The following is a 27762-nucleotide window of genomic DNA, read 5'->3' on the forward strand; positions in this document are numbered from 1 at the left end:
GTGGGATCGATATTTACCGGTATCAATGTTGATAACGGGCAAAAATGGTCGAAATTCTCGGTTCCCAGAGTGGATGAACTGTCTACGTACGTAATTAGGTTTGTACGCAACACTCATGCGTGAGTCCTACGAGCACCCGGCCAGTTATTATTCTGTATACAAAAGCAACATCCACTGTTTTCACTTTTCTATATACTGCGTCAATCCTTCCGTCCATCATTTCTTTTTCGGTATCTTCACATTTTTTCATGCAGCCATTTCGTCTTAGCGTCCCTGCACTTCCTATTTATTTCATTTCTAAGTGACTTGTACTTCTGTTTTCTTAAATTTCCCTAGATAGTTGTGTACTTCCTTCATTCACCGATCAACTGAAGTATTCCTTCTGTTTACCATAGTTTTTCACAGTTACCTTCTTTGTTCCGACGGTTTTCTTCCATCTTCTCTAACTCCGCTTTTTAGAGATGTCCATTCCACCTTAACTGAACGGCATACTGAGCTATTCCTTATGCAGTATCTGTAGCCTCTGAGAACTTTAAGCGTACCTCTTCATTCTTTAATACTTCTGTATCCCACTTCTTTGCGGATTGATTCTTGCCATATAGTCTCGTAAACCTCAGCCTACTCTTCGTCACTACTAAATTGTGATCTGAATCTATATCTGCTCCATGGATACGCCTTACAATCCAGTATCTGATTTTGGAATCTCTCCCTGACCATGATGTAATCTGAAATTTTCCCGTACCTCCTGGCCTTTTCCAAGTATACCTCCTCCTCTTGTGATACTTGAGCAGAGTATTCGCTATTACTAGCTAAAATTTATTGCGGAACTTAATTAATCTTCACTCTATTCGTAGTGCCCATATTCTCCCGTCTCCCTTCCTTTTACTGCTTCCCCTATAACCCGTGGCCTAAGCGTAGCGTCTATAATTATTAATCGAAACGCGCTCAGTCGCGGGTTCGAACCCCGCCACAGATTAAATTTTGAATAAAAATTATCAGCAATGGCAGACGAATACTATCTGCATAATAAATCACTCTCACGCAGCCAACGGCCTTGTCAAAGGGGACGGAGGAGCGGAGAGAGTTTCAGAGCGCTCTCTTGCTCTTGGGGTGGGAAACTGCTCCCAAAGGTGGAAGAATCAGAAATAATCAACGGCAAGAGAATGCAGAAGGCAATGGAAACCAATGCATTATAGACATTTAATGTGTATCCACAGGACATGTGGCCTGTGACTGAAAAAAAAGGTGTCATGATGTGCTCTCCATTGGCCAAATATTCCGGAACAGACCCCATTCGCATCTCCGGGACGGGACTGTCAAGGGGGAGGTGACCACGAGAAAATGATTGAATAACTAGCGAAAGTATAATGTTCTATAAGGCGGCGCGAGGAATGTCAGAAGTTTGAACGTGTTAGCGATGCTAGAAAATCTGAAAAGGGAAATACTAAGCCTCAATCTAGATTTAGTGGGGGGGTCTGTGAAGTGAAATGGAAATAAGACAAGGATTTCTTGTCAGATGAGCACAGGGTAATGCCAACTGCGGCAGAAAATGGTATAACGGGAGTAGGACTCATTATGAATACGAAGGCAGGGCAGAGAGTAAGTTACTGTGAACAGTTCAGTTATAAGGCTCGCATCTCGTGGTCGTGCGGTAGCGTTCTCGCTTCCCACGCCCGGGTTCCCGGGTTCGATTCCCGGCGGGGTCAGGGATTTTCTCTGCCTCGTGATGGCTGGGTGTTGTGTGCTGTCCTTAGGTTAGTTAGGTTTAAGTAGTTCTAAGTTCTAGGGGACTGATGACCATAGATGTTAAGTCCCATAGTGCTCAGAGCCATTAGTTCAGTTATAGGGTTGTCCCCTCAGGCCGGCCGAAGTGGCCGTGCGGTTAAAGGCGCTGCAGTCTGGAACCGCAAGACCGCTACGGTCGCAGGTTCGAATCCTGCCTCGGGCATGGATGTTTGTGATGTCCTTAGGTTAGTTAGGTTTAACTAGTTCTAAGTTCTAGGGGACTAATGACCTCAGCAGTTGAGTCCCATAGTGCTCAGAGCCATTTGAACCATTTTTGTCCCCTCAGAATCGACAGCATACCAACACCGACCACGATAGGTCGGGTACACATGCCGACATCGGAAGCAGAGGATGAAGAGGTAGGGAAAGTATATGATGATATTGAATGGGCAATTGAGCTGTACACACTACACGTTCACTATCAAAAGAAATGCGGAACTGATAGCTACATGGCACAAGAGGTGAACACACCAGTATGAAATGGGGTGGGGAATACCGGGTTATCACTAGAGAAAAAGTAACAGCAGAATGAGTCGGTCAGGAAAGCTCAGTCACTGCAAACGTGGCCTGGTCATTGGATGTCACCTGAGTAATAGATCCGTCAGGGACATTCCAGTCTTCCTGAAGCCGCCCAAGGCAACTGTTAGTGATATGATTCTCAAGTGGGAACGCGAAGAAACAGCCACAGCTAAACCAGAACCAGGTAGACCTCTTGTACTGAAGGACAGGAGTCGTCGAGCAGTGCGGAAGGTGGTTGTGAGAAATCTCATGAAACCAGCTAAAGCAACCACACGTGAGTTCCGAAGTGCTACCAGTAGTCCAGCCTGACTGCCGCAGAAAGTTAAAAAGAATGCGGCACAATGGTCGAGCAACTATTCGGAATCCAGATATTTCTACAGTAGACTGGGAAGCGGTTGACTGGACAATGGATGACTGAAAACGAGTGAACTGCAGTGATGAATCCCGCTATACCCTGTGACAACCCGATGGTAGGTTTTGTGTTTGGCGAATGCCTGGAGCACGTTACCACATAGTGCCAACAGTAAGTTCGGAGGGGATAGTGTTACAGTATAGGGGTGTTTTTCGTTGATTAGGGTTTGATCACGTCATTACCCTTGAGAAAACGCTAAATGCGGAAGGATACGAACACATTTTACAGAATTTCCTACTGCGTACAGTAGAGGAACATTTCGGAGACGAATACTGATTGTATCAGCATGCCGGCCGGAGTGGCCGAGCGGTTCTAGGCGCTACAGTCTGGGACGGCGCGACCGCTACGGTCGCAGGTTCGAATCCTGCCTCGGGCATGGATGTGTGTGATGTCCTTAGGTTAGTTAGGTTTAAGTAGTTCTAAGTTCTAGGGGACTGATGACCTCAGTAGTTAAGTCCCATAGTGCTCAGAGGCATTTGAACCATTTTTTTTTTGTATCAGCATGACAGTACATCCTGTCAAAAACAGCATCTGTGACGCATTGCTGCGTGGACAACAAGATTCCTGAAACGGACTAGCCTGCCTTGAGTCCCGACCTGAACCCAACAGAACAAATCTAGGATGAGTTAGAAAGTCGCCTTCGGTCCAGGCTCCTGCATCCATCATCACTACTTTCTGTGGTGTCGGCTATTGAAGATGAATGAGCTGCCATTTCCCCTCAGACATTTAGACACCTCAGTGAAAGCTTACCCGTGACAGTTCAAGCAGACATAAGGGCGAATGATAAACATACCCTGTATTAATGTCCACTAATAAGTTCCCATATTCCTTTGATTAGATAGTTTACATTAATTGTGTAATCGGTAACAGTGTAGTTCATTATAATCGATATTGGCCTACTCCACTTGACAACAATTCGTGCAATTTTAGCGAGTCTATAGTCTTTTGTACGTTGCGCAATGTCCCTCCACTTCGTCTTTTTTATGTCTGTAACTGACTCCACATTTAATTCCTGTACAGTGTCAGTATTCTTCTTCTGATCAAGAAACGAGTGTGCACCAACATAGCGGAGAAACCTCATTTCAGATGATGCAGTTCGTCTTATTTGCTCAGAAGCTAGAGTCCAGCTTTTGCATCCGTCAGCAAAGATAGAAGAACTTTAGCTTTGTATAGTTTGGTTAGGGTTTTCTTGCGAACATTACGTTGTAATTTTCGTCGCGTTGTACCACAGAAATGCCTTCGAAGCTTCATTTCAGCATCATCTCCTTTTGCATACTCATACCGATACTTAAATTCACATACTTTTTCCAATTATTTGTTCATTTATTACGATTTTTGCTGTTATTGATTCTCATCCTCGAAATGACATCACTTTAGTTTGACTTGTGGAAATCTTCAGGATGTCATTGCTGAAGGTATTTGTCTGGCGCGTACCCTTCTACAGTAGAGACTCATAGACGATAATCAGTTCAAACAAGAAGAGAATAGAAGCGTTTGAAATATGCTGCAGAAGAATGCTGGAGACTAGATGAGTAGATGGAGGAGGAAACGAGGAGTTCTGAATAGAACTGGAGTAAAAAGAAATTTAAGGTACAACAGTACTAAACGAAGAGATAGGTTGAAACGACAGATTCTGAGATGTGAAAGAATTGTGAATTTGGTGTGAAGGAAGCGTGGGGAGTGGGCGGTGCAGGGGGGGGGGGGGGGGGGGGAGCGAATTGTAGTGCGAGACCAAGGGATGAATGGATGAATACACTAAGCAGGTTCAAATGCTGAGCTGCATCAGACCAGTTTTCAGACTAACAACAACAATAACAATATGTAGTAGCAATCTAGCACAATGTATGTTCTGCTATTTGTATTTAATTTTCAGCTTTGGCTGTTTTAAGCCGTCTTTTTTATGACAGTGACAATATTCTTTGCCTTAAAACTGAATTTCCTGCATGATACCAAAGTACAGTTTCCCGGTCCTGCTACTCAAACATCGCTCCCTACTCTCAGCCACGCGAAGAGTTTCAGAATTCTGCGAAAGAGTCGTGACGCATACAACACAAACTGTGGATAATGACAGGGATGTCTCATTAGAGCTAATGGGGACCACTTTCAGTTTTGTCACCTTTCGAGGAGTAATCGTTTTCGTGACAGGGGCGTACGGCGGTATTTCGTAGCCCCTGTTAGTAAGACAAAGCCGTATCGCGGTTACGGCATCCAGCACTGCCAGCGCCGTAATGACCCGCAGCTAACGCCGCAGTGGTTGCGTGCTGCGGTCAGGCCTGCGTCTTCACGCTGTATTCCGGGGTCCTCAAGTAGGGACAGAGAGGGAAGAGCTGTCTGGGGGTAACGGGCACTCCCGCCAACTCCTGGGTACAGCAGTCGGTCTGCAGAAACAAGGGGGCTAGGCTTCTTGTCAGCGCGCCGGGAAGCCTCCGCAAAGGTCGATGCGGGCTCATTGGGCAGTCGGTGAGTGTTTGGATTTATTTACAGTGTACCACATTTAATAGGAAAATTTAAATGAGAGAAATAATACGACAGTTGAAACAGAAACGTTCCAATAAATACCGATCCACAAACGATTCGTTTGCGAGATTTTTGCTAATGTGTAGTTACGAGCCACCATTGACGTCAGTATGAAATATTGCCCTAGTTAGCACAGATATATTTGAATTATAACATTTTCGATCTGGCTAGTCTGAAATTTCATCCATTTCCCGTGGTTGTGGGATGTGGTAAATGCGAGATGAGAAACGCGGACATTTTGTTGCTGATGTAAGAGCCGGATAGTACTTCTGGATGGATCCAGTAGAGGCGCTGTAATAAACATCCGAGTAACGGATATACGATTAACCGTAAACATTATTAGTTGTTTGCACGACCTTGGTTATCTAAATTGGGGCGTGGAGTGGGCCTTCAGTTGAATAACAAAGATGTCATTCTGATTAGAAAAAATCTGCACTGCTCGTATGAAGCTTCGCCCTAAACTGCCAAGGGATCTATCGGAGTTCCATGAGACTGTACCTCAGTACCTAAGCAACTTATCAACCTTTCGTTAAAACTGGTAATTTGTTAACGCTTTTGAGAACAGCATTATAGGACTGGCCACAGGAAAAAACCTGTCTTTCTTAAGACAGTTTGATACATTAGTTACAAGCTGCCCTTTCCTTTTTAACTTTTCGTGGTTCACGGTTTTAAGAATTATACATATGAACGGTTATTTGTCACTTTACTGACAAGTAAATCTCTTGATACACGCAAAACGGCCTCTTCAACATCTAAGTAGTCATTAGCTACTAAATTTTTCTCCGAGGAATGTTTATGTTGATATTTAAGTGACTATTCCTTGTACTATTTTCGATTTTTGGCCAAATACGTCTCTGAAAGGATGTCGTTTCCACAATGACCGGGCTTGGTTTCGCAAAATACAATCTTCGGGTCATGTAAAGAAATATAATAGTCAAGGTGACATTTCATACTTCCTAAAGACATTTTTTGTCCCTGGCGGGGTAGACGACTCTTTCGTATACGATAATATGGCCATTCAACCCGATGAAGAAGCTGCAGGTTAGTTTCCAAATTATGTGTCAGAATAGTACATCCAGCGCAGTTATCAATTTTCACAGTCACTTTGGGGAGAATTCTCCTCATCGCTGCCACGAACGACTAAAGCGTGCGAAAGTTTCTTTAGAAGCTGAACAACATGTGTTCTATCATTCACACCCCAACATACCAGTATTTGAATTTCTGAAAACCATCATTGAGTTACAAATAACGGCTTACGTAAAAATAAATATTAGACGAAATAAGAAAACAGTGAACAAGGAAGGACTTCTACAACTGAAAATGATCCAATTCAGAAAAGCAGAAATAACCAAACTAAAGTGTATTAAAACCGCAGCATACAAATTTCTGGAGTAGCAGAAAACAGAAAATGATGCCGTACAAGAAGACGAAGCAAAAAAACTTGCCTTAGAAGTTGCAATATACCGCACATACAGTTTAATCAGACTTACGAAGTAGTAGTGCATTTGGTAGCTAGTCCTCGGTCTGGTTAAGTGGAAAGGAAAATGCGCGAGACGGCACTTGGATTTCTTAATATTCAAGGGGGTACGCAAGTCGGGTATCTGATAAATAGCACGGAGACACTAAAAGGGTATATTTTTGTGTTTCGTGGGCAACTAGTCCGTAAAGGACATAAGACATGTCGCGCGCGAACTTGGCCCATGGGAATAGGTCGAACAAGGGCTGTACCTTAACCTCCAAGATCACTTGACCTCAGTCCTCAGGTTTTTTCTGTCTATCTGACAAGTGAAGTCTGCTGCATTCCAACTGACAAGGTTGAAGAACTGAAGCAAAATATATGAAATGCTCCGGAGATGTCTGAAAGAATTCGTAACCAGTGCAGTACTTCATGCAAATATGAGGACGTCTCGTGAAACAGCTATTTCAACGAACAAGAATGTACAGTAAATTATAACATGCAATATGACAGTACTGCATTTCTTGTTCAGCCAAATATGATGGGGACTTAATCGAAAAGTTTACATTCGAGTTACATTTGAACTAATTAACACAATATCTCGTACGGAAGTCCGTGTTGGCTCGTAACTACACCTCGAAAACTACTCGTCTGTGAAACCACTGTTACTGGAACGTTTTTGTTGCTATTATTGTTGTCTATTACGTCTATTAATAATGATCCTCTCTGTACATTCCCCGGAATTTTTCACGGGATCGGATGCGTATTTGTTAGGAAGCTAGAAACTGTTTCTGCTTGAAGATCTTGTAGAAAATTTTTAGTTCGTAGAATACCTCTTTCATTTGTGCTTAATCAATTGATTATAGCTCGATCAGTTTTTGTTAGCACGGGTAACTTTTACTCATTAACTGTTTCTTTTTGAATATACATCTGTACTTGGCAAATCATCGTAAAGTATATGGAACTGTATGTATATACCCGCAAGAGGAAAATAAGAGGAATGACTTTTGTAGATGTGTCGTTAAACTAGTGGTAGCCATCGCATGTACGACAAAGAGAGAGAGACAGGCAGAACACGCACACACACACAAATTTTAAATTTTTGCATGGGCCATTACTGTCCTAGAATAAACAAAAAATATTTGCAGTGTACGAGCTCCAACCAAGGATTTTGGATAGTTTAGAAGTTTTCCCTGATGGTAAAGCGAATGCAGAACTGCATATCCCGCCAAACTTTTGATGGAAAGAACCAAATTCTGCTATGACCAATCCTGCTCTCATGTGTAGGAAATGAACGACGAAAGGTAGATTGAACATTGACAAGCAAAGTACACTTCATTACAAGTTGAGCACGTCCTCAACACACGAGTTGAACTGGGAACAAACTCACTTAACCAAATCCTTGTTTCAGATAATCGTTTTAGAAAGTTTTTCCTTGGTTCCAAGGCATATACTGGAACGGGAAATGTCCTTCCGAATATTTCCCAGTTGGATACCCTTCCCGCCACAATCTCTGCTCGCTGGAATCTATTTGAAAATATACAATGCGATCACAATATTAATCAAAGAACAAAAAGAGGTTACCGAAATGGAATTGCTTGTAAGTGGTTGAAGAATATTCACAAATTTGAAATGGGAAGCCAGCTATTAGCATTTTTTAAGATCTGATTGAATAACCAACGAAAGGATAACGTTCTACGGGTCGGGGTGTGGAATGTCACGTCCTTGAACGCGTAGTGGGGCTACAAAATCTGAAAAGGGAAATGCGAAGACTCAACCTTGGTAGGGGTCAGTGAAGTGAAATGGAAAGAATAGAAGGATTTATGGTCAGATGGGTACAGGCTAACATCAACAGCAACAGTAAATGGTATAAAGGGAGTAGGATTCGTTATGAATAGCAAGGTAGGGCAGACAGTGTGTTACTGCGACTAGTTCACTGACAGGATTGTTCTTATCAGAATCGATAGCAAACCGACACCGACAACGATATTCCAGGTGTACATGACAACGTCGCAAGCTGAAGATGAAGAGATAGAGAAAGTATATGAGGATATTGAAAGGGTAATAAAGGAATGAGAGAGGAGAAACACTGAGAGCTGTAATAAATTTCAGCTAGTAATAGCGAATACTCTGTCTAAGAATCACAAGAGGGGGCAGCATGCTTGGAAAAGGCCGGGTGATACTGGAACATCTCAGTTACATTACGTCATGATCAGACAGAGATTCCAAAATCACGCACAGGATTTTAAAGTATACCCAGGAGCAGATATAGACTCAGATTACAATTTAGTAGTGATGAAGAGTATGCTGAAGTTTACGAGATACTCAGGAAGTATCAGTCCGCAAAGAAGTGGGATGCGATAGTGGTAAGAAATGAGGAAATGGGATTTAAGTTCTCTTAAGGCTATAGATTCTGCGATACAGTTCAGTTGAAGAGGAATGGACATCTCTAAAAAGGGCAATCACAGAAGTTGGAAAGAAAACCGTCGATACAAAGAAGGTAACTGTGAGAAACTATGGATAGCAGCAGAAATACTTCAGTCGATCAATGAAAGAAAGAAGTACAAAAGTATTCAGGGAAATTCAGGAAAACAGAAATACAAGTTTGCAGAATGAGATTTTCACTCTGCAGTGGAGCGTGCGCTGGTATGTGACTTCCTGGCAGATTAAAACTGTTGTAATCTCCTTTCTTCTAGGAGTGCTAGTTCTGCAAGGTTCGCAGAAGAGCTTCTGTGAAGCTTGGAAGATAGGAGACGCGGTACTGGCAGAATTGTAGCTGCGAGGACGGGCCGTGAGTCGTGCTTGGGTAGCTCAGTTGATAGAGCACTTGCCCGCGTAGGGCAAATGTCCAAAGTTCGAGTCTCGGCTCAGCACAAAGTTTTAATCTGCCAGAAAGTTTCATATCAGCGCTCACGCCGCTGCAGAGTGGAAATCTCATTCTGGAAACATCCCCTAGGCTGTGGCTAAGCCATGTCTCCGCAATATCCTTTCTTCCAGGAGTGTTAGTTCTACTAGGTTTGCAGGATTGAAACTGTGTAAGTCGTGCTTGGGTAGCTCAGTTGGTAGAGCATTTGCCCGCCAAAGGCAAAGGTCCCGATTTCGAATCTCGGCTGGCACACAGTTTTAATCTGCCAGGAAGTTTCAGTAATACATGTTACTTACAAATGAAACAAAATAGGAAGTGCAGGGAAGATGAAATGGCTGCATGACAAATGTGAAGAAATCGAAAAAGAGATGATTGTCGGAAGGACTGACTTACCACAGAGGAAAGTACTCTGAAGGCCTCTATGAGGAGAAAGATTTGTCTGATGTGATAGAAGAAGAAACAGTAATCGATTTAGAAGTGTTAGGGGATCCAATATTAGAATCAGAATATAAAAGAGCTTTGGAGAACTTAATATCAAATAACACAGAAGGGATAGATAACGTTCCATCAGAATTTCTAAAATCATTCGAGGAAGAGGCAACTAAACGACTATTCACGTTCGCATGTAGAATGTATGAGTTGGCGACATACCAACTGACTTTCGGGAAACTATCATCCACACAGCTCCGAGGTGGCAAGAGCTGACAAGTGCGAGAATTGTAGCACAATCAACTTGCCAACTCATGTATATGTACCGCTGACAATAATAATATACAGAAGAATGGAGAAGAAAAGTGAGGACTTGTTCGATGATGATCAGTTTGCCTTTAGGAGAGGTAAAGGCACAAGAGAGGCAATTCTGACGTTGCGGTTGATAATGGAAACAAGAATAAAGAAAAATAAAGAAATTTCATAGGATTTGTCGACCTGGGAAAAGCGCTCGACAATGTAAAATGGTGCAAGATATGCGAAATTTTGAGGAAAATAGGGGTAAGCTATAAGGGTAATACACAATATGTACAGGAGCCAAGAGGGAATAATAAGAGTGGACGACCAAGAACGAAGTGCTCGGTTTGGAAAGGATGTAAGACAGTCTTTCACCGCTTTTGTTCAATCAGCACATCGAAGAGGCAAAGTGAAAATAAAGGAAAGTTTCAGGAGTGGAATTGAAAGTGAAAGGATATCAATGATGCGATTCGCTGACGACATTGCTATCCTCAAAGAAAGTGAAGAAGAATTACATGATCTGCTGAATGGAATGAACAGTATAATGATATCAGCATATGGTTGAGAATAAATCGAAGAAAGACGAAAGTAATGAGAAGTCGCAGAGATGAGAAACAAGATAACCAGTGATGGACGGAGCAAGGAGGACATCAAAAGCCGACTAGCACTGGCGAAAAGGGCATCCCTGGCCAAGAGAAGTCTACTACTATCAAAAATAGATCTAAATTTCAGGAAGAAATTTCTGAGAATGTACGTTTGGAACACAGCATTGTATGGTATTAAAACATGGACTGTGGGAAAACCGGAACAGAAGAGAATCGAAGTGTTTGAGATGTGGTGGGTGCTACAGAGGAATGTTGAAAATTAAGTGGCCTGATAAGGTAAGGAAAGAGGAGGTCCTGCGCAGAGTCGGAAAGGAAAGGAATATGTAGAAATTACTGACACGGAGAAGGGACAGGATGATATGACATTTGTTAAGACATCAGGGAATATCATCCGTGGTAGTAAAGGGAGCTGCAGATCACAAAAACTGTAGAGGAAGACAGAGATTGGAATACATCCAGTAGATAACTGAGGACGTAGGTTGCAAGTGCTACCCTGAGATGAAGAGGTTGGTGGCGCAGGGGAGGAATTCGGGGCGGTCCGCATCAAACCATTCAGAAGCCTGGTGACTCAAAAAAAAAAAAAAACAATCTTGATCAGTGTTGGGATTCCGCACCTCAGTCGGTAAAAACGGAGTCCTTATAGGATGACTTTGCTGTCCGTCTTCCTCTTTGTCCATGTGTCCGACAGTTAAAAACCCTTATTCTCAGGACTAGGGAGACGCATCAAGTTGGAATTTATATCATATTCTAAGCTCTAGGACCCTCGGCGGAGTAAATATTGAAGCTTCTAGGACAATGCAATCAAAAGATGCCATTTACGTCACATATTTTGATACTCGCAAAACATATGGGGTACTTCCCTTTGACTTAGAGTCATGGAGTTTGGCATGAAGCGAGCTTTTATAGTACAACTAAAGAAACAAATCCGAACATTGTCAATTTGTAATTACATCACACAAAAAAATACTTTTTGTCATTTGTTGTCCGACTGTCTGTCTGTTAAGACCCTTTTATCTCAGGATAGGTTAGATGTGTGAAGTTTAAACTTGTCACACACTGAGATCTATGGTGCTCTGGCGCTTCAAAAAGACCTAAGCTTCTACGTCACTGCAATCAAAAGATACGTCTACTTATGTCGCGAACTTTGATTCAAATTCACTCATTAAAACCTATAGAGTACTTCCCGTTGGCCTAGAATCGTGAACTTTGGCACAGTACAAGCAAAGGAAAACCATCAGAAAGTTGTTATTTTGTAATCATAAGAAAAATATTTCTTTTGTCATTTGTTATCCGAACTCAAACTGAAAAATTCTCGAAAGTTTTGGGAATTCCCGGGACCAATATCTTGCCAGTGCCAATGTCGATAAAGAAAAAAATCATCTAGATTCTCAATTTCCAAGAAGGATGAACTGTCTACGTACATAATTCATTTTGTGCGCAAACCTCAGTCCTACTTGTGCCTGACCATTCCTTCTTCTTCCTCTTCCTCTCTCCCTTTTTTAACAGAACTATGTTGTCCAGCACCTTAAACTTTTACAGGTATTTTTCTGAACGACAGTACAACTTCAAGATCCACCGTGTGTTGATTTGAGACCAAATTCCTTCAAGTTTGTGCGAGGACTATTAATGTAGCTCTATATTGACAGCACAGTTACTTAGTCCCCGATGGCCTGGCTTGTTATTTGCTTGTCCACCAAGGTGACTGAGCAGTTAGCGTGTGCGGCTGCCACACGGGAGACAATGGTCCTGTCCCTGACAACGCCAAGGATTTTTCCTTCGTGGAATGACTGTAACAGGATCCATTCAGGAATACAAACGCAAAAAGTAGTAGTTCCATTTTGAAAGACAAGAGCAGCCATTGGGAGAGCAGTGTGCTGACCCCAAGCTATTCGGGTAATGCCTCCCCACGACCAGTAATGCAAAGCATAAAACAAAATTGCGTCAAGATGACGAAACTGAACGCTTTTCTGTTCTACTCCTTCGTTATCTTCTTTGAACTGAACTTCTGGCCGGCCGACGTGGCCGTGCGGTTCTAGGCGTTTCAGTCTGGAACCGCGTGACGGCTACGGTCGCAGGTTCGAATGCTGCCTCGGGCATGGATGTGTGTGATGTCCTTAGGTTAGTTAGGTTTAAGTAGTTCTAAGTTCTAGGGGACTGATGACCACAGATGCTAAGTCCCATAGTGCTCAGAGCCATTCTGAACTTCTGTTTAATTTATTGTCTGATAGCTTCACATACGTTTCTTCGAGACTTATTTAACTGCAGTTGAGTCTCAGACTGACAGTTTTAGTCGGTTATTTAGCGAGACCACATTCACATAAGCGAGGGGTAAAAATGGAAATGAGCGTTTGGCGTCATTGGCAGCGAGGCCCCATACGGGGCAGGTCCGGCCGCCTTGGTGCAGGTCTTATTACATTCGATGCCACATAGGGCGACCATTGCGCCGGATGGGGATGATATGATGATGAAGACAACACGACACCCAGTCCCTGAGCGGAGATATTCCCCGACCCACCCGGGAATCGAACCTGGGCCCGTAGGACGGTAATCCGTCACGCTGAGCACTCAGCTATCGGGGCGGACAGAGAGGGATGATGCTGTCAGTATGCAAAACTTAACAGTGCAACTTTCATTTTTACTAATATTGCATTTTCTATACAATACTTTATTGCAGTGGCTGTGTTGTTAAGAAGTACAAAGCATTGCAAAAGTGCGTCAAGACGACATTGACTTTGCATTGCATCGCACTTTTTAACAACACAGCCGCTGCAGTAACGTATTTATCCGCCGACACCGTGCAAGCGATTTTAAATTAAAATGTATCCTCTGTACGGGAATATCGATTATAGATGTACGAGTGCAGGTTATAGACACATGGTTGACGATATATGTAAGTTTGTATCTGGCCTTTAAGCGTGCTCGAATAGCATCGACCGCTCGCGATAAGCGGGATATCCGTGTGTGAATACCAGTGCGGTACAAAGTTTTTATTGTCGTCATTCCGTTATACAGCTGATGGTGGTTTATATTCGCAGCTGTGAATACATTTCGATATTACATTTTCTTGTTTAAAGACAACGTGAATTTCTGGCAGGTTAGTTCCGTTTTTGTACGGATGCGAAGTCTAAATGGAAAATTCAACGCTTTTACGCTGTTTTTATGCACGCAATAAATTATTACAATAGCCCGAGTAATTCCTCTGAGTTTATTTTCGTCCGTCTGGAAAATAAACTGCCTGACAAAAAAAAGGAGCGCCCAGAAGGTATGGTCGGGTGCCAATATAACTTCATACACCTACAAACCATCGGTGGATTTGGATTTGCAATAATTCTCTGTGGCAGGTAGACCGGCTACTGGCTTCGATTAGTGTAGTTCGTGCTAAAGCCTAGTTTACACAAGGATATTGGGTTGCGCCGCTCGTTGCGTGGAATGAGTTGCACGCAAGTGGTCTCATATATGACTGTAGACACGGCGACATCAGTATACACTTCAGTTTCGTCGTTTTGTGGGTTCCTGAGTCGTGTCTGAAATGAAACTTTTGGTAGCTGCACGTCGCACGAGTTGTGATGGAGTTAAAGCTTGTTGCGTGGAATTGCTGCATAAGGAAAAAAAAAAAAGAAACAGGTTTCGATTCGTGACTGGATAAAGAAAAAACGTCAGCTGGGTTGCTCAGCATCCTTGCTGAAATAATTTATAAAGGAAGATCCAAGAAATTCTTTTAATTACCTTAGTATGTCACCAGACCTGTTCACGTTTCTTCTAAATAGAGTTAGTTATTCGATAAGGAATAAAGGTACTGTAATGGATGAAGCACTGTCGCCAGAACTGAAATTACATATCATATTGCGTGCATTACAATCGAGAACACTCGGCATGCTATAAGATACAGGTTGAGTTGGTGATGACGCTTTTTTGTTAACACAAACAATTATTAACATTAACAGTAATAATTATTAACATTAGCAAAAATTATTATTCGAAACAGGCCGCATTAAGAAGAGAATGATTTGCATACTACTCTCTTGAAGGTAGATCTGTACAGTGGCAATATTTCAAAATTGAAACATATGTGAATGGGGAGCACTGCTGCGGCGTTTTAAATTGATGAATACTGAATAAAGAATGCAGCTTCTTGAATTTGTATAGCTTTCCCTCATGTCAACAATATTCCTTAACAAAGAGTTGGCCAATTCGAAGGATGGGATTTTAGTCTTGTAGACGAGAGCATTGCCACAGCTAGAATTACACTTGCTTGTATTTTTCTTAATTCAGTTGTATATGTGCTCCTAACTCAATAAATTTTGCCCTGCAGCTCAGATACTGTCAAACCATCTATGTTACGATCGCACATCGCAGTCTCAGCGGCAGCAATATGTTGCTTATTTTTGTAATCAGCATCACTGAAACACCACAAACACCTATGCAAAGCATATTTATCCAAAAAGCGAACATTATTCTCCGTTCCCCCACTTCATATTTCAGTTTGTCTGCACTCTACGAATACACATAAGCTCAAAATTTGTGCAACTAGTGTCGCCACAGTTGGAACACGCCGAATATGTTCAGTTTCACTAACGAGTTGCGCAAACGTGTGGCGCGCATTCTCAGTGTCCAGTAGCGCAGTTGCCTGCAACCTAGTGTCGTCGTGTAAACTAGGCTTAAGTGTTGTTGCCAGGCCTGGCTGGGCGTTAAGCGGCATGAACAGCGTCAGCTGTCGAGTGATCACTCTGAAGAACACAGAGATGCCTCGTACTGATGTGAGACAGCGTTATCAGCACTAGACATAGTTTGAAAGTGGGCTCATTGTGGGTCTCCAATGGGCCGACTGGACGAAACGTGCAATATCCCGATATGTGGAGCACTGGGATGTGATAGTGCCTGCCATGTGAGAACACATAATAGACTCGCTGCAACATTTTGCATCATCCGCACCATTATCTAGAAACTAGCGGCAGCCTGACTAGGGAATTGCGGTCACATACATAGGCTGCCATTAACACCATAACGCAGACGGCTGCGTTTGGAGTGGTGACCGGGAAGCGTGGACTCACGATGAACGCCGTCGCTTTGTGTTCAGCGATGAACTGTGGCTCCGGACTGCCCCAGATGTCCATCGTCGGTGACTATGGCGGCGACATAGAGAGTAGTCTCATTCTTCCAATGTCTTGGAGAAGCACAGAGGTGTTACTCCCACGGCTGGTGGGGATCAAGGGAACTTTGACGACGCAGTGGTACGTCACAGACATCCTGCGTCCTGATTTGTTACCTCTCCTGCAGCAGTGTCGTGGTGCCATTTTTCAACAGGACAATGCTCTGCCGGCCGTTGTGGACGAGCGGCTCTAGGCGCTTCAGTCTGTAACCACGCGACCGCTACGGTCGCAGGTTCGAATCCTGCCTCGGGCATGAATGTGTGTGATGTCCTTAGGTTAGTTAGGTTTCAGTAGTTCTAAGTTCTAGGGGACTGATGATCTCAGATGTTAAGTCCCATAGCACTCAGAGCCATTTGAACCATCTGACAATGCTCTCCCAATCATGGCAATTGTCTGTATGAACTGTCTGCGTGGTGCTGAGTTACTCCCGTCGCTAGCAAGGTCCCATTATCCACGAGAGAACATACGTGGTACCAGCTCGGACGTCAACTCCGTCTCAGTGCCATTATCCTGTATATCGAGGACCAGCTGTAATTGTTGTGAGACAGCTTGCCGCAGGAAAGGGTATAACTGCTTTACGAAACCCTTCCCAGTCGAATCAGAGCATGCATCAGGCCAGACGGAGTCTGCTCATACAGCCAAGTTCTTTGTAAATTTGACTACTATATAGTCAGCGAAATAACATCACATGCCCTCTCATATGGTTGAAATGGCTCTAAGCACTGTGGGACTTGTCACCTGAGGTCATCAGTCCTCTAGACTTAGACCTACTTAAACCTAACTAACCTAAGGGCATCACACACATCCACGCCCAAGGCAGGATTCGAACGTGCGACCGTAGCAGTAGCGCGGTTCCGGACTGAAGCAGCGCCTAGAACCGCACGGTCACAGCTACTGGCTCATGCCCTCTCAACGCCAAATGTTTCACTTCGTTTACTTCTCCCCTTATCGATGCTTCATTCACTTTATCAGGCAGTGTGTTTAATGATAAACCTAATTTCTGGCAAATCAGTTTCATTGTTGTGTGAATGCAATGTCTAAATGGGAAATTAAAGTCCTTGATGCTGTTTTTACTCGTGCTACGAAATTATTACAATAGCACGAATAATTGCTAACTCCCATTTTTCTCAGTTTGCAAAATATGAGTCTGTTCGTCATATAATTTCGATAATGTATTGTCTGTAGTATTTAGAAGTACGATTCACTGTTAATTCGGACACGCGTGCGTGCTTGGACAGTGTTCGCGCGCGAGATATCTTACATCCATGCTTGTCTGAAGGAGCATTGCATTGTACTTCTGAATACATAGGTACAGCAATATCGTATTTAACCGCTGACACCGGGCAAGCGACTTTCAATTAAAATGTCTCCTCTGTACAGGAATAGACATAATGAATGTATGAATGCAGGTTGTAGCACATGGTTCACGACATACGGAAATCTGAGGCTGGCCATGAGTCTTACTGGGATAGCCTTGTAAGGTGGCTACAATTCCGCACCTTACAAGCAATCATCCACATACTTTGCCGTGAACTACAGCCACAATTAGGTATCATTTGATAGGTTGTTCATCGTATATATTAATATTTAAAGGAGACTGACATTGTCACGTACGCCTTGTAAATAATTGTTAACGCTTATTGCATGAAAGGTGACGGATTGTGTTTATTATCAGAACGGCGTAATGAATGATTGCCTATACTAGTAGAGGTTGGAAAGTCAGTGGAGATGAAACGGCAGGCAGAGCTCAAGCACAGGTGTGTTGGTCCTGCTTAAACACAGGATGTAGCTAGACAGACGTCGTGGCACCTGAGCTCTGGAGCACAATAGGGTGACGGCCGGCCGCTATTGTAACAGGACCGGAGGGATAACCGGAAACTCTGCAAATCTTGGACATAGGTGAGAGGAACGAAGAAGAGGCACCTTGGAAACCACGCAGGCTGGGTTATTTCCAAGGATTTTTACTCAGAAGCGTACCATTGTACGAGTATAGGTATTTCCTCGCAAACTTTCCGCGCTGGACGACAAATGACTAAAATGTGGTTGGTCGGTGATCGAAAGAATCTGTAGAGAGGGAGAATATTCCGTTTTTTCGAGAATACGATTCGTTTTCGGAATTACGAAGGTGGGGAGCCGAGCCTCGCTGGGAAGCCAGCGGTTGAGAGACGATGTCTTCCGTTGTGAGCGCCCGTGTGTGACGGTATCAGCTTTGTTGGTAGAGACGGACTTGCTGTCTTTGCTCTCAGGAGAGTTTATAGTTAGAACAGTTAGGCAATGTACTGTTGCGAACCTATACGATTCTGGACATCACCTCTGGGTTGGAAGTCGTCGTTGAGTACTCAGCGTTCAGTAATTTAGAGCGCTTCTTCTGCCTATACTCACATTGAGACGTTATCTGAACTCCGTCCTTGTGGCTGGGAGTTCGCGTTTCTCGTCTGTAGAACACAGAGAGGAGAAGACAGTATTAGAGTATATTAGTCGGACGACCGCCTTCTGCCGTCGTAGTGTTTGAAATAATATTTGTGGCTGGAGTTCTTCCACCGTCGCAGACGAGTACGAGAACCACCACTTCGACGCACCAGACGCAGTACACATGGTGATATCGCGAATTGCTTCCGCTTATTAGGGCTATAAAGCTAAACAGCTGTGATCACGTTAGTTTATTTCCAATGAGGTTCCACACCACCGTAGATCATCTTTGAAAGTATTGTCTTCTGGTGTTTGGTACGTAGATGGTGTCAGTCATTTCGCATTAATGATATTAGACTGCGCAGTCATAATAAGGGGCAGTGTTGGGCAATTGATTAATAATTTTAATTAGGAAATATAGACAATTGTACTTAAAGGGTTGATTTTAATCTATAATAAATATACTGAAGAATAACGTTTATCATTTAGTAGTATTAGTTGCCTTCATCATTCATTTATGTTTAGATTGTAACTTATACGTAAAAAAGACCATTAACAGATCCTAAGATCTGCTTCAGGGGGTAGTCAGACAGGGCTAAATAATCATTTTAGCGTTTCTTATTTTCCGTTACGCACATTCATTTTTACACCCGCCTGGAGTAGCATCTTGGAGCCTAATGGTAAGGCGATCGCTCGCCATAAGCGGGAAATCCGGGTTCGAATCGCGGTCCGGCACAAATTTTCACTGTCATCATTCCAATGTAAAATTGATGGTTGTCCATATTCGCAACTCCGAATACATTTTAGATAAGTAATTATTTGTATTATTTGTAGATATGTGATAGTCTGTGTTGCGTAGCGTTCATTGTAGGTTACTTCACGAATCAGACGTTGCACCAGAATCCGGTTTAGTGCATTACTGATGCGAAAACGATTTTTCCACAGAAGGGCGCAGGCGGACACGATGCTGATGCCATGGGAAAGGACACTGGAGACGTCGAGGCCCGGCCTCATGGACACCGTCCGCGGAATCCTGGTAAGGAATACCACCTGTGTACACGTACGTACACACAAGCACAAACACGTACGCTTAAATAAACACATATACAAACGGGAAGAAAACGAGTCAAAACAAAAGTCAGGGAAAGCTGACATCACTTACAGAACAAATCACACCGAAAGTGCCAGCGAAAATGTTATCCTACGGAAATACAGTGACTACAAGAAAATTCGAATCCCAAAGAAAACAGGTGTTGACAGATGTGAAAATTACCGAACTATCAGTTTAACAAGTCACAGCTGCCAAATACTAACGCGAATTCTTTATAGACGAATGGAAAAACCGGTAGAAGTCGACCTCGGGGAAGATCAGTTTGATTCCCGTAGAAATATTGGAACACGTGAGGCAATACTGACCTTAGGCCTTATCTTAGAAGAAAGATTAAGGAAAGGCAAACTTACGTTTCTACCATTTGTAGACTTAGAGAAAGCTCTTGACAATGTTGACTGGAATACTCTCTTTCAAATTCTAAAGGTGGCAGGGGTAAAATATAGGGAGCGAAGGCTATTTACAATTTGTACGGAAACCAGATGGCAGTTTTAAGAGTCGAGGGGCATGAAAGGGAAGCAGTGATTGAGAAGGGAGTGAGACAGGGTTGTACCCTCTCCTCGATGTTATTCAATCTGTATATTGAGCAAGCAGTAAAGGAAACAAAAGAAAAATTCGGAGTAGGTATTAAAATCCATGGAGAAGAAATAAAAACTTGGAGGTTCGCCGATGACATTGTAATTCTGTCAGAGACAGCAAAGGACTTGGAAGAGCAGCTGAACGGAATGGACAGTGTCTTGAAAGGAGGATATAAGATGAACATCAACAAAAGCAAAACGAGGATCATGGAATGTAGCCGAATTAAGTCAGGTGATGCTGAGGGAATTAGATTAGGAAATGAGACGCTTAAAGTAGTAAAGGAGTTTTGCTATTTGGGGAGCAAAATAACTGATGTGGTCTAAGTAGAGAGGATATAAAATGTAGACTGGCAATGGTACGGAAAGCGTTTCTGAAGAAGAGGAATTTGTTAACACCGAGTATTGATTTCAGTGTCAGGAAGTCGTTTCTGAAAGTATTTGTATGGAGTGTAGCCATGTATGGAAGTGAAACATGGACGATAAATAGTTTGGACAGGAAGAGAATAGAAGCTTTGGAAATGTGGTGCTACAGAAGAATGCTGAAGATTAGATGGGTAGATCACGTAACTAATGAGGAGGTATTGAATAGAATTGGGGAGAAGAGGAGTTTGTGGCACAACTTGACAAGAAGAAGGGACCGATTGGTAGGGCATGTTCTGAGGCATCAAGGGATCACAATTTTAGCATTGGAGGGCAGCGTGGAGGGTAAAAATCGTATAGGGAGACCAAGAGATGAATACATTAAGCAGATTCAGAAGGATGCAGGTTGCAGTAGGTACTGGGAGATGAAGAAGCTCGCACAGGATAGAATAGCATGGAGAGCGGCATCAAACCAGTCTCAGGACTGAAGACCACAACAACAACAACAACAAGAAAAAGTGAAGACATCCACGCGGTTTTTCCACAGGTAAAAATCAAATCACTGTCTAAAAGTAAATTAAACGTTTTCCTGCAAGTACGTTTTCATTTCGTCGTAAAATATTTCCGTGAACTGTTTTAAATACAAAAAGCAGTAAGCGAAGAGGAAAATTAAGTTATATTCCAGAAAACTTATTGAAGATGCGTTGGGAGTATAAATATAATAAGAAATTCACGTGCACGATGCAAAAGGTCGTTTTCTTAAAAACGTTGCGAAGTCTACTGCAATTTACAACGGGATTAAAATACGAGAAAAATATTGTTATTTATTACTATAAATGCGCATGGGGTGCTGGTGCAACGCAAGATTTCATATTTAAAAATTAATATATATGTAACGGTAAAGCGCTTGATGATGGCAGCATGTCGACAAAGCGTGTCGTGATACCAACTAATGATAAAAAGTGACTAAAGCAGAAAAATTATTTTACAAAGTTCGTAGAACAGCCGCAAACATCAACAAACTCCACACAACATGTATCAAAAATTAACTATTTGTTGATGTTGCTACGTCATGTTGTTCTTTCTGCAAGTGGAAAGACGGCTCACTAGGCAGGTCTGCAATTTATGTATTGCAGATTTTTCTTAATTATTTTAGGTGGCCCTAATGTGTTTAGATATGCTAAGTTCAGAAATTCTAAGTGTTTCCCTCTACGACCTAAAGGTTCTTTTTTGTCACAAAACGACGATGAAAACTCAGAAAATTCTTGCATAACACATATATTTAAAAAAACCTTTATTAAAAAAGTTGCAGGATAATCGCACTCCTAAAAGTATAACGAAGTGTTATGTTCTGACTCATTACTCATCATTCCGATAAAAGAAGCGTTAAATGATCTGTGGAACTTGTAACTAACCAACTAACCAACTCAGTACTGATACAGTGTCATAAATCTTACTGTCTCTTCCTTTTCGCCTCAAATATCTGTTTCGAACGTTTTCTTTTGCTCACTGCTTGTGCAATATCCAACAGTAGTCGGCTATCATCCTGACATCCAGCCGGCCCTGGGTACCTCCGCTCCATTTCTTTGGTATCTTGGTGGAACCTTCCTTCCTGTTTCTCACTCTTACCACCCAGCTTTTCTGGGAAACAACTGACGTGGGAGTCCAGGAAGTGCATCTCAAGCTCATCAACGCACCGAAAACTTTGAAGTTATCCAACATTTTCTTGCTGTGTTCTCATAATGAGGTGCTCTGTAATTGCGAGAAACTTGTTGACAACTTCTTTAAAGGATATCAAAGCTGATCGTTCATTTATTTTCATTTTGTTTTCAAATGCCCCTTCTTTCATTAGTTCTCGAATGTCAGGGCCGACGAAAACAGTTTTCAGCTTAGTTTCTGATAGCCGCGGAATCTTACGTGGTATATACTTGAAAGTGGTAGGGCCTCAATAAATTGTTTCGTAATGCCAAGTTCTATGTGAAACGGAGACGGGAGTATTTTAGAAAGGTCCACCAAAGAATCGAATAGCACTTTTCTACCTCCAACTTCTGGCATTCTGCTTTCCCACATTTTCTGAGACCGGTGCTTGTCTTTTTCGCGACTGTCCCATTGGCACAAGAACCACGGTTAGTATTGACTGAGTACGATGCAGAATACTTTCAAATCCCCACAAATAGCCTCTTTTTTTGACTCGGGTTAATCCTCATGGCTCAAGTAGCCCTAGTTAAAGGTAGCTGCATTATAGACTGGTAAGTAAAACCACTTTTTATAGCAGATTGCATTGCCAAACATCAGTAAATAATATTGGCATTATTATAATGTTTAAAGAGCTTCAATTTTGATGTTGTTTTCGTTGCTCTGGTCTTCAGTCCTCAGACTGGTTTGATGCAGCTCTCCGCGCTACTCTATCCTGTGCAATCCTATTCATCTCTCAGTACCTACTGCATCCTACAACCTTCTGAATCTGCTTAGTGTATTCATCTCTTGGTCTCCCTCTACGATTTTTAGCCTCCACGCTGCCCTCCAATACTAAATTGGTGATCCCTTGATGCCTCAGAACATGTCCTACCAACCGATCCCTTCTTCTAGTCAAGTTGTGCCACAAACTCCTCTTCTCCCCACTTCTGTTCAATACGTTCTCATTAGTTATGTGATATACCCATCTACTCTTCAGCATTCTTCTGTAGCACCACATTCGAAAGCTTCTATTCTCTTCTTGTCCAAACTATTTATCGTCCATGTTTCACTTCCATACATGGCTACACTCCACACAAATACTTTCAGAAACGACTTCCAGACACTTAAATCTATACTCGATGTTAAAAAAATTCTCTTCTTCAGAAACGCTTTCCTTGCCATTGCCAGTCTACATTTTATATCCTCTCTACTTCGACCATCATCAGTTATTTTGCTCCCCAAATAGCGAAACTCCTTTACTACTTTAAGTGTCTCATTTCCTTATCTAATCCCCTCAGCATCACCAGACTTCATTCGACAACATTCCATGATCCTCGTTTTGCTTTTGTTGATGTTCATCTTATCTCCTCCTTTCAATTTAATACAGCACAGAAATTTCCAAATTGTCTCAAAACTGCATGTGTTTGGACATTTTAAGCATTTTATCTTAAATGCACAATCAAAAATACATGTGGGCCACGCTTTACCTTTAAGAAAATATTCCGTTTCCAACCAGTGTTGTTCGTATTAGCGTGCTTCCCGAAAAGGATGTGAAAACGACCTGCTAACTCAGCCTTTTGTACTGTCTTCTACATTCCCGTCACGTAATTTTATATTTCCCGAAAGTAGTGGAAAGAAGTACCTTGTTTGTGCCAAGTGCTTCATTGCCTACGTAAAATAAAGAGCCAGGTGTCTTGTTACCAGCGGCAGCGACTGCAGCGCTGCCGGCAGCAGCTGCGGCCGGTGTCGGCGTCCCCAGCTGGCGAGGACCCCGCCAGCAAGCTACTGGCGCCAGAAGACTCGCCAGCGAACAAGCCGCGGCTGCTCACCGTGGATGAGGCGCCCGAGCACATGCGCTTCAACCCCTACATACGTACCGGTTACCGGGACGTACTCTCGCCCGCCGCCTGCATCGAAAGGTAACAAAAACTGCACGGCACATCGCGACACAATCCTTTAAGTACATTACAAAAACATGCAAACTAACCTCATTTCCAGTTGTTTTAGTGCTTTGCAAGCAGCACTGCATGAAGACATGTAAGAAAATAGCTCGACCCCTGTTTGCCTAATAACTATTTGTTTGAGATTTAATTCATACCATCTCATTTAGATTAATTGAAAAATTGGAATCCATTGGGCACTGGGAAAGGTAGTGTTCAATGGCGGTAAGGCCATTGGAATTAGGGATGTTAGTGTAAAGGGAAGTGGCATCAGTAGTGACGAGAAGGGAACCACGCGGTAAAGGAGTTGGCGCAGGAAAATGGTTGGTATCTTTTATATAGGAGGGTAGGTTGTGGATAATAAACTGAAGGTGTTCGTCTATGAGAGCAGAGATTCTCTCAGTGGGGGCACAGCAACCGGCCACATTGGGATGTTCTGTATGTGACAAACAGCCAAAGTTGCAAAAGAGCTCTTTTTATTACTTGATGATGATTAGTTTCGGATTTTTATCTGTCTCAAATTACCCTGTGAAACAGTAGGCTAAAATTACAATTTTTCACATAAAGTACGTAACAGCCAATGCCTGTCACAAAGAGCAATGTCTAAAGTACCATCCACACACAATAAATATTACTCCACGTAGCAAAAAATCATGACAATCGTTATCCAAAGGATTACAATGCAAGTTTCCATGAAACTAGATGCAAACAGAAACTGACAGCCTGAACACAGTTAACCTGACGAAATTTTCCTCCAAATGGCGTCCCTGTTGGACGTATAGGGAAGTCTTCATTGTATGCTATAACCATCATCAGTACAACGAAACAATGAATACAGGAGTGTGTTACGTCACACCGTTATGAAATTATACATCCCTTTTTTTATACAGAGTTTCTTAAGTCGAAATAGGAGTCAGTTTATAAATAAGGCAACACGCATAGCGCTACGTTCGGCGCACGGAAGCATTATATGAGCCACCGTTTACAAACATGGATCCTTTGGATGTATTCAAGAAAACACGGTAGAAAAGTCCCACATTCCTCTACAGAATCAGTGCCGTCCCCTATTAGTAGCTCCTTTACCACTCTTTTAATTATGTTTTAATTATTCTGATTTGTGCTTAGGTCGTTTTATACTAATGCTTCATGTTTGACATAACTTTGAATGATTGCAGCTCTTCCACTGTATACATGTGTTTTGCTGGGGTAACCGGACGCTTCTTTCGAGGCCAATTACTGTAAGAGAATTAAATTTAACTCTGAGTAAGAGGATGATTTTACATTTGTCTGTGATACAGTATTTTACAGGGAAATCACGTTCATAACGAACTATCAGCGCAGAGCTAGCGGTGGTTGGTGAGTGAGGATTATTTTTAAGTTAATAATGCTTTAAGAATTTTGTGCCGCAGTATGCCACTTAACTATTCTACATCTACATGGATACTCTGCAAATCACATTTAAGTGCCTGGCAGAGGGTTCATCGAACCACCTTCACAATGCTCTATTATTCTAATTTCGTATAGCGCGCGGGAAGAATGAACACCTATATCTTTCCGTACGAGCTCTGATTTCCCTTATTTTACCTTTGTGATCGTTCCTCACAATGTAAGACGGTGTCAACAAAATATTTTCGCATTCGCAGGAGAAAGTTGGTGATTGGAATTTCGTGAGAAGATGCCGTCGCAACGAAAAACACCTTTCTTTTAATAATGTCCAGCCCAAATCCTGTATCATTACTGTGACACTCTCTCCCATATTTCGCGATAGTACAAAACGTGTTGCCTTTCTTTGAACTTTTTCGATGTACTCAGTCAGTCCTATCTGGTAAGGATGCCACACAGCGCAACAGTATTCTAAAAGAGGACGGACAAGCGTAATGTAGGCAGTCTCCTTAGTAGGTCTGTTACATTTTCTAAGTGTCCTGCCAATGAAACGCAGTCTTTGGTTAGCCTTCCCCACAACATTTTCTATGTTTTCCTTCCAATTTAAGTTGTTCGTAATTGTAATTCCTAGGTATTTAGTTGAATTTACTGCTTTTAGATTCGACTGATTTATCGTGTAACCGAAGTTTATCGCGTTCTTTTTAGCACTCATGTGGATGACCTCATACTTTTCGTTATTTAAGGTCAACTGCCACTTTTCGCACCATTTCGATATTTCTTCTAAATCGTTTTGATCTTCTGATGAATTTATTAGTCGATAAACGACAGCGTCATCTGCAAACAATCGAAGACGGCTGCTCAGATTGTCTCCCAAATCGTTTATTGTGGTTGTATCCGTTAGTCTGTTCTCTTTCCTCCTATTGTCTTACCACATTGGTATCTGGTATCAGTGATACGTGTTGGCAGATGGTCTTGTTTTCGATTTAGGCCCCAAGGTTTCGACTTATGGTGGAAAAATGTGTTGATTAATACGCAGTAACCGTCTAAGGGTTTAATATTTGTTAATGTTGTTAATAGTTGTTACTGTGGTTTTCATTTTAAAATACATCTTATTCATTAAGAAAAGATAAAGAAATTTGTTTTACCATAAAATTTTGTTTTTAGACCATCTGTAATTTTCATTTTATAGTTTGACACTTTTTCATTAAAAAAGATAAAATTGTTTTTTTATTATATTTGTTTGGTCTGGCCTATGCTTGTTTGTATACGATGGCTCTTGCAATGCTTTTGCGCTCCGAGTGTGGCGCTATGTGTGTTGTCTTATTTATAAAGTGACGTCCTGTTTCGATTTAAGAAACTCTGTATGAAGAAAACCCGATGCACAATTTCTTCGTAGTGTGACATACACACTCATATATTCATTACTTAGTTGTATTGATGATAAAGATTTCCCCAAACGTCCGGTAGGAGTTTCTGTTTGATCCGGTTTCATGGCCATTGTACTGCTTTGGGTAACGATTGTATCGTACGTATGTCGATACGTTAGACATTGGACTTTGTGACACGCATGGACTGTTTGGCCCTTTATTAACAAATTGTAATTTTAGCCTGTTGTTTCATAGGATGATATGAGAATGGGTTATGAATAAAAACCGAAAGTAATCTTCATCACGTAATGAAAAGAGCTTGTTTGCAACTTTGACTGTTTGTCATATGGAAATAGTATCACTGGATGTTGAGCCTTCAACATTCCAGCATGGTGGAAATCCGTAAGTACTGAATTCTCCGTATCGATGGCTGTCGCAGTCGACGTGTCGTTATCACTTGTTGATACACGTTAGTTTTGACCGCGTCTCGCAAAAGGAATCCCATGATGCCTTTTTCAGCTTCCCACATTTCGAACGTCCAAGGGATGGAAAGTTCGATATATGTAAAACAGAATGCAAAAAATATACTAACTCTTCAGTGAAAGTTATTAGTGAAACGAAAAGTATCAAATATGAATTCAGTTTACTGCCATATGTTTCCAGTCACGTCTATTATCATCGTTGAAATACACATGTATTATAGGTAAGAACTAAACCACTCGTCCTTACCCGTGGTTGGACGACTGGTTCCTCCAATCTGATGCATTAGGAATACTCTACGATCCCACGCGATCACACTAGAGCATTCCGCCTCTTGTGTTGCAAAACTCCTTACATTTCCCCATACAATTGAATTTGTATGTTTTATTACAGTTCATAAAATTTTATAACGTCGTTCTTAATT

The 27762-nt window shown here is 42.2% G+C and overlaps 1 protein-coding gene across 1 annotated transcript in view; it reads left to right on the forward strand.

The window, feature by feature from the left end:
- LOC124549625 (progestin and adipoQ receptor family member 3-like) overlaps positions 1-27762 on the forward strand; it is a 113403-nt gene that overhangs the window by 46080 nt on the left and 39561 nt on the right. Inside the window, exons 2-3 of the mRNA XM_047125258.1 lie at positions 19391-19481; positions 23873-24087. Of these exons, the coding sequence (XP_046981214.1) occupies positions 19410-19481; positions 23873-24087 (287 nt within the window). The 5' untranslated portion in view covers positions 19391-19409. The remainder of the gene's footprint in view (positions 1-19390; positions 19482-23872; positions 24088-27762) is intronic.

This window comes from Schistocerca americana, chromosome 1 (genome assembly GCF_021461395.2).
Source record: "Schistocerca americana isolate TAMUIC-IGC-003095 chromosome 1, iqSchAmer2.1, whole genome shotgun sequence".
NCBI classification, from domain to species: domain Eukaryota; kingdom Metazoa; phylum Arthropoda; class Insecta; order Orthoptera; family Acrididae; genus Schistocerca; species Schistocerca americana.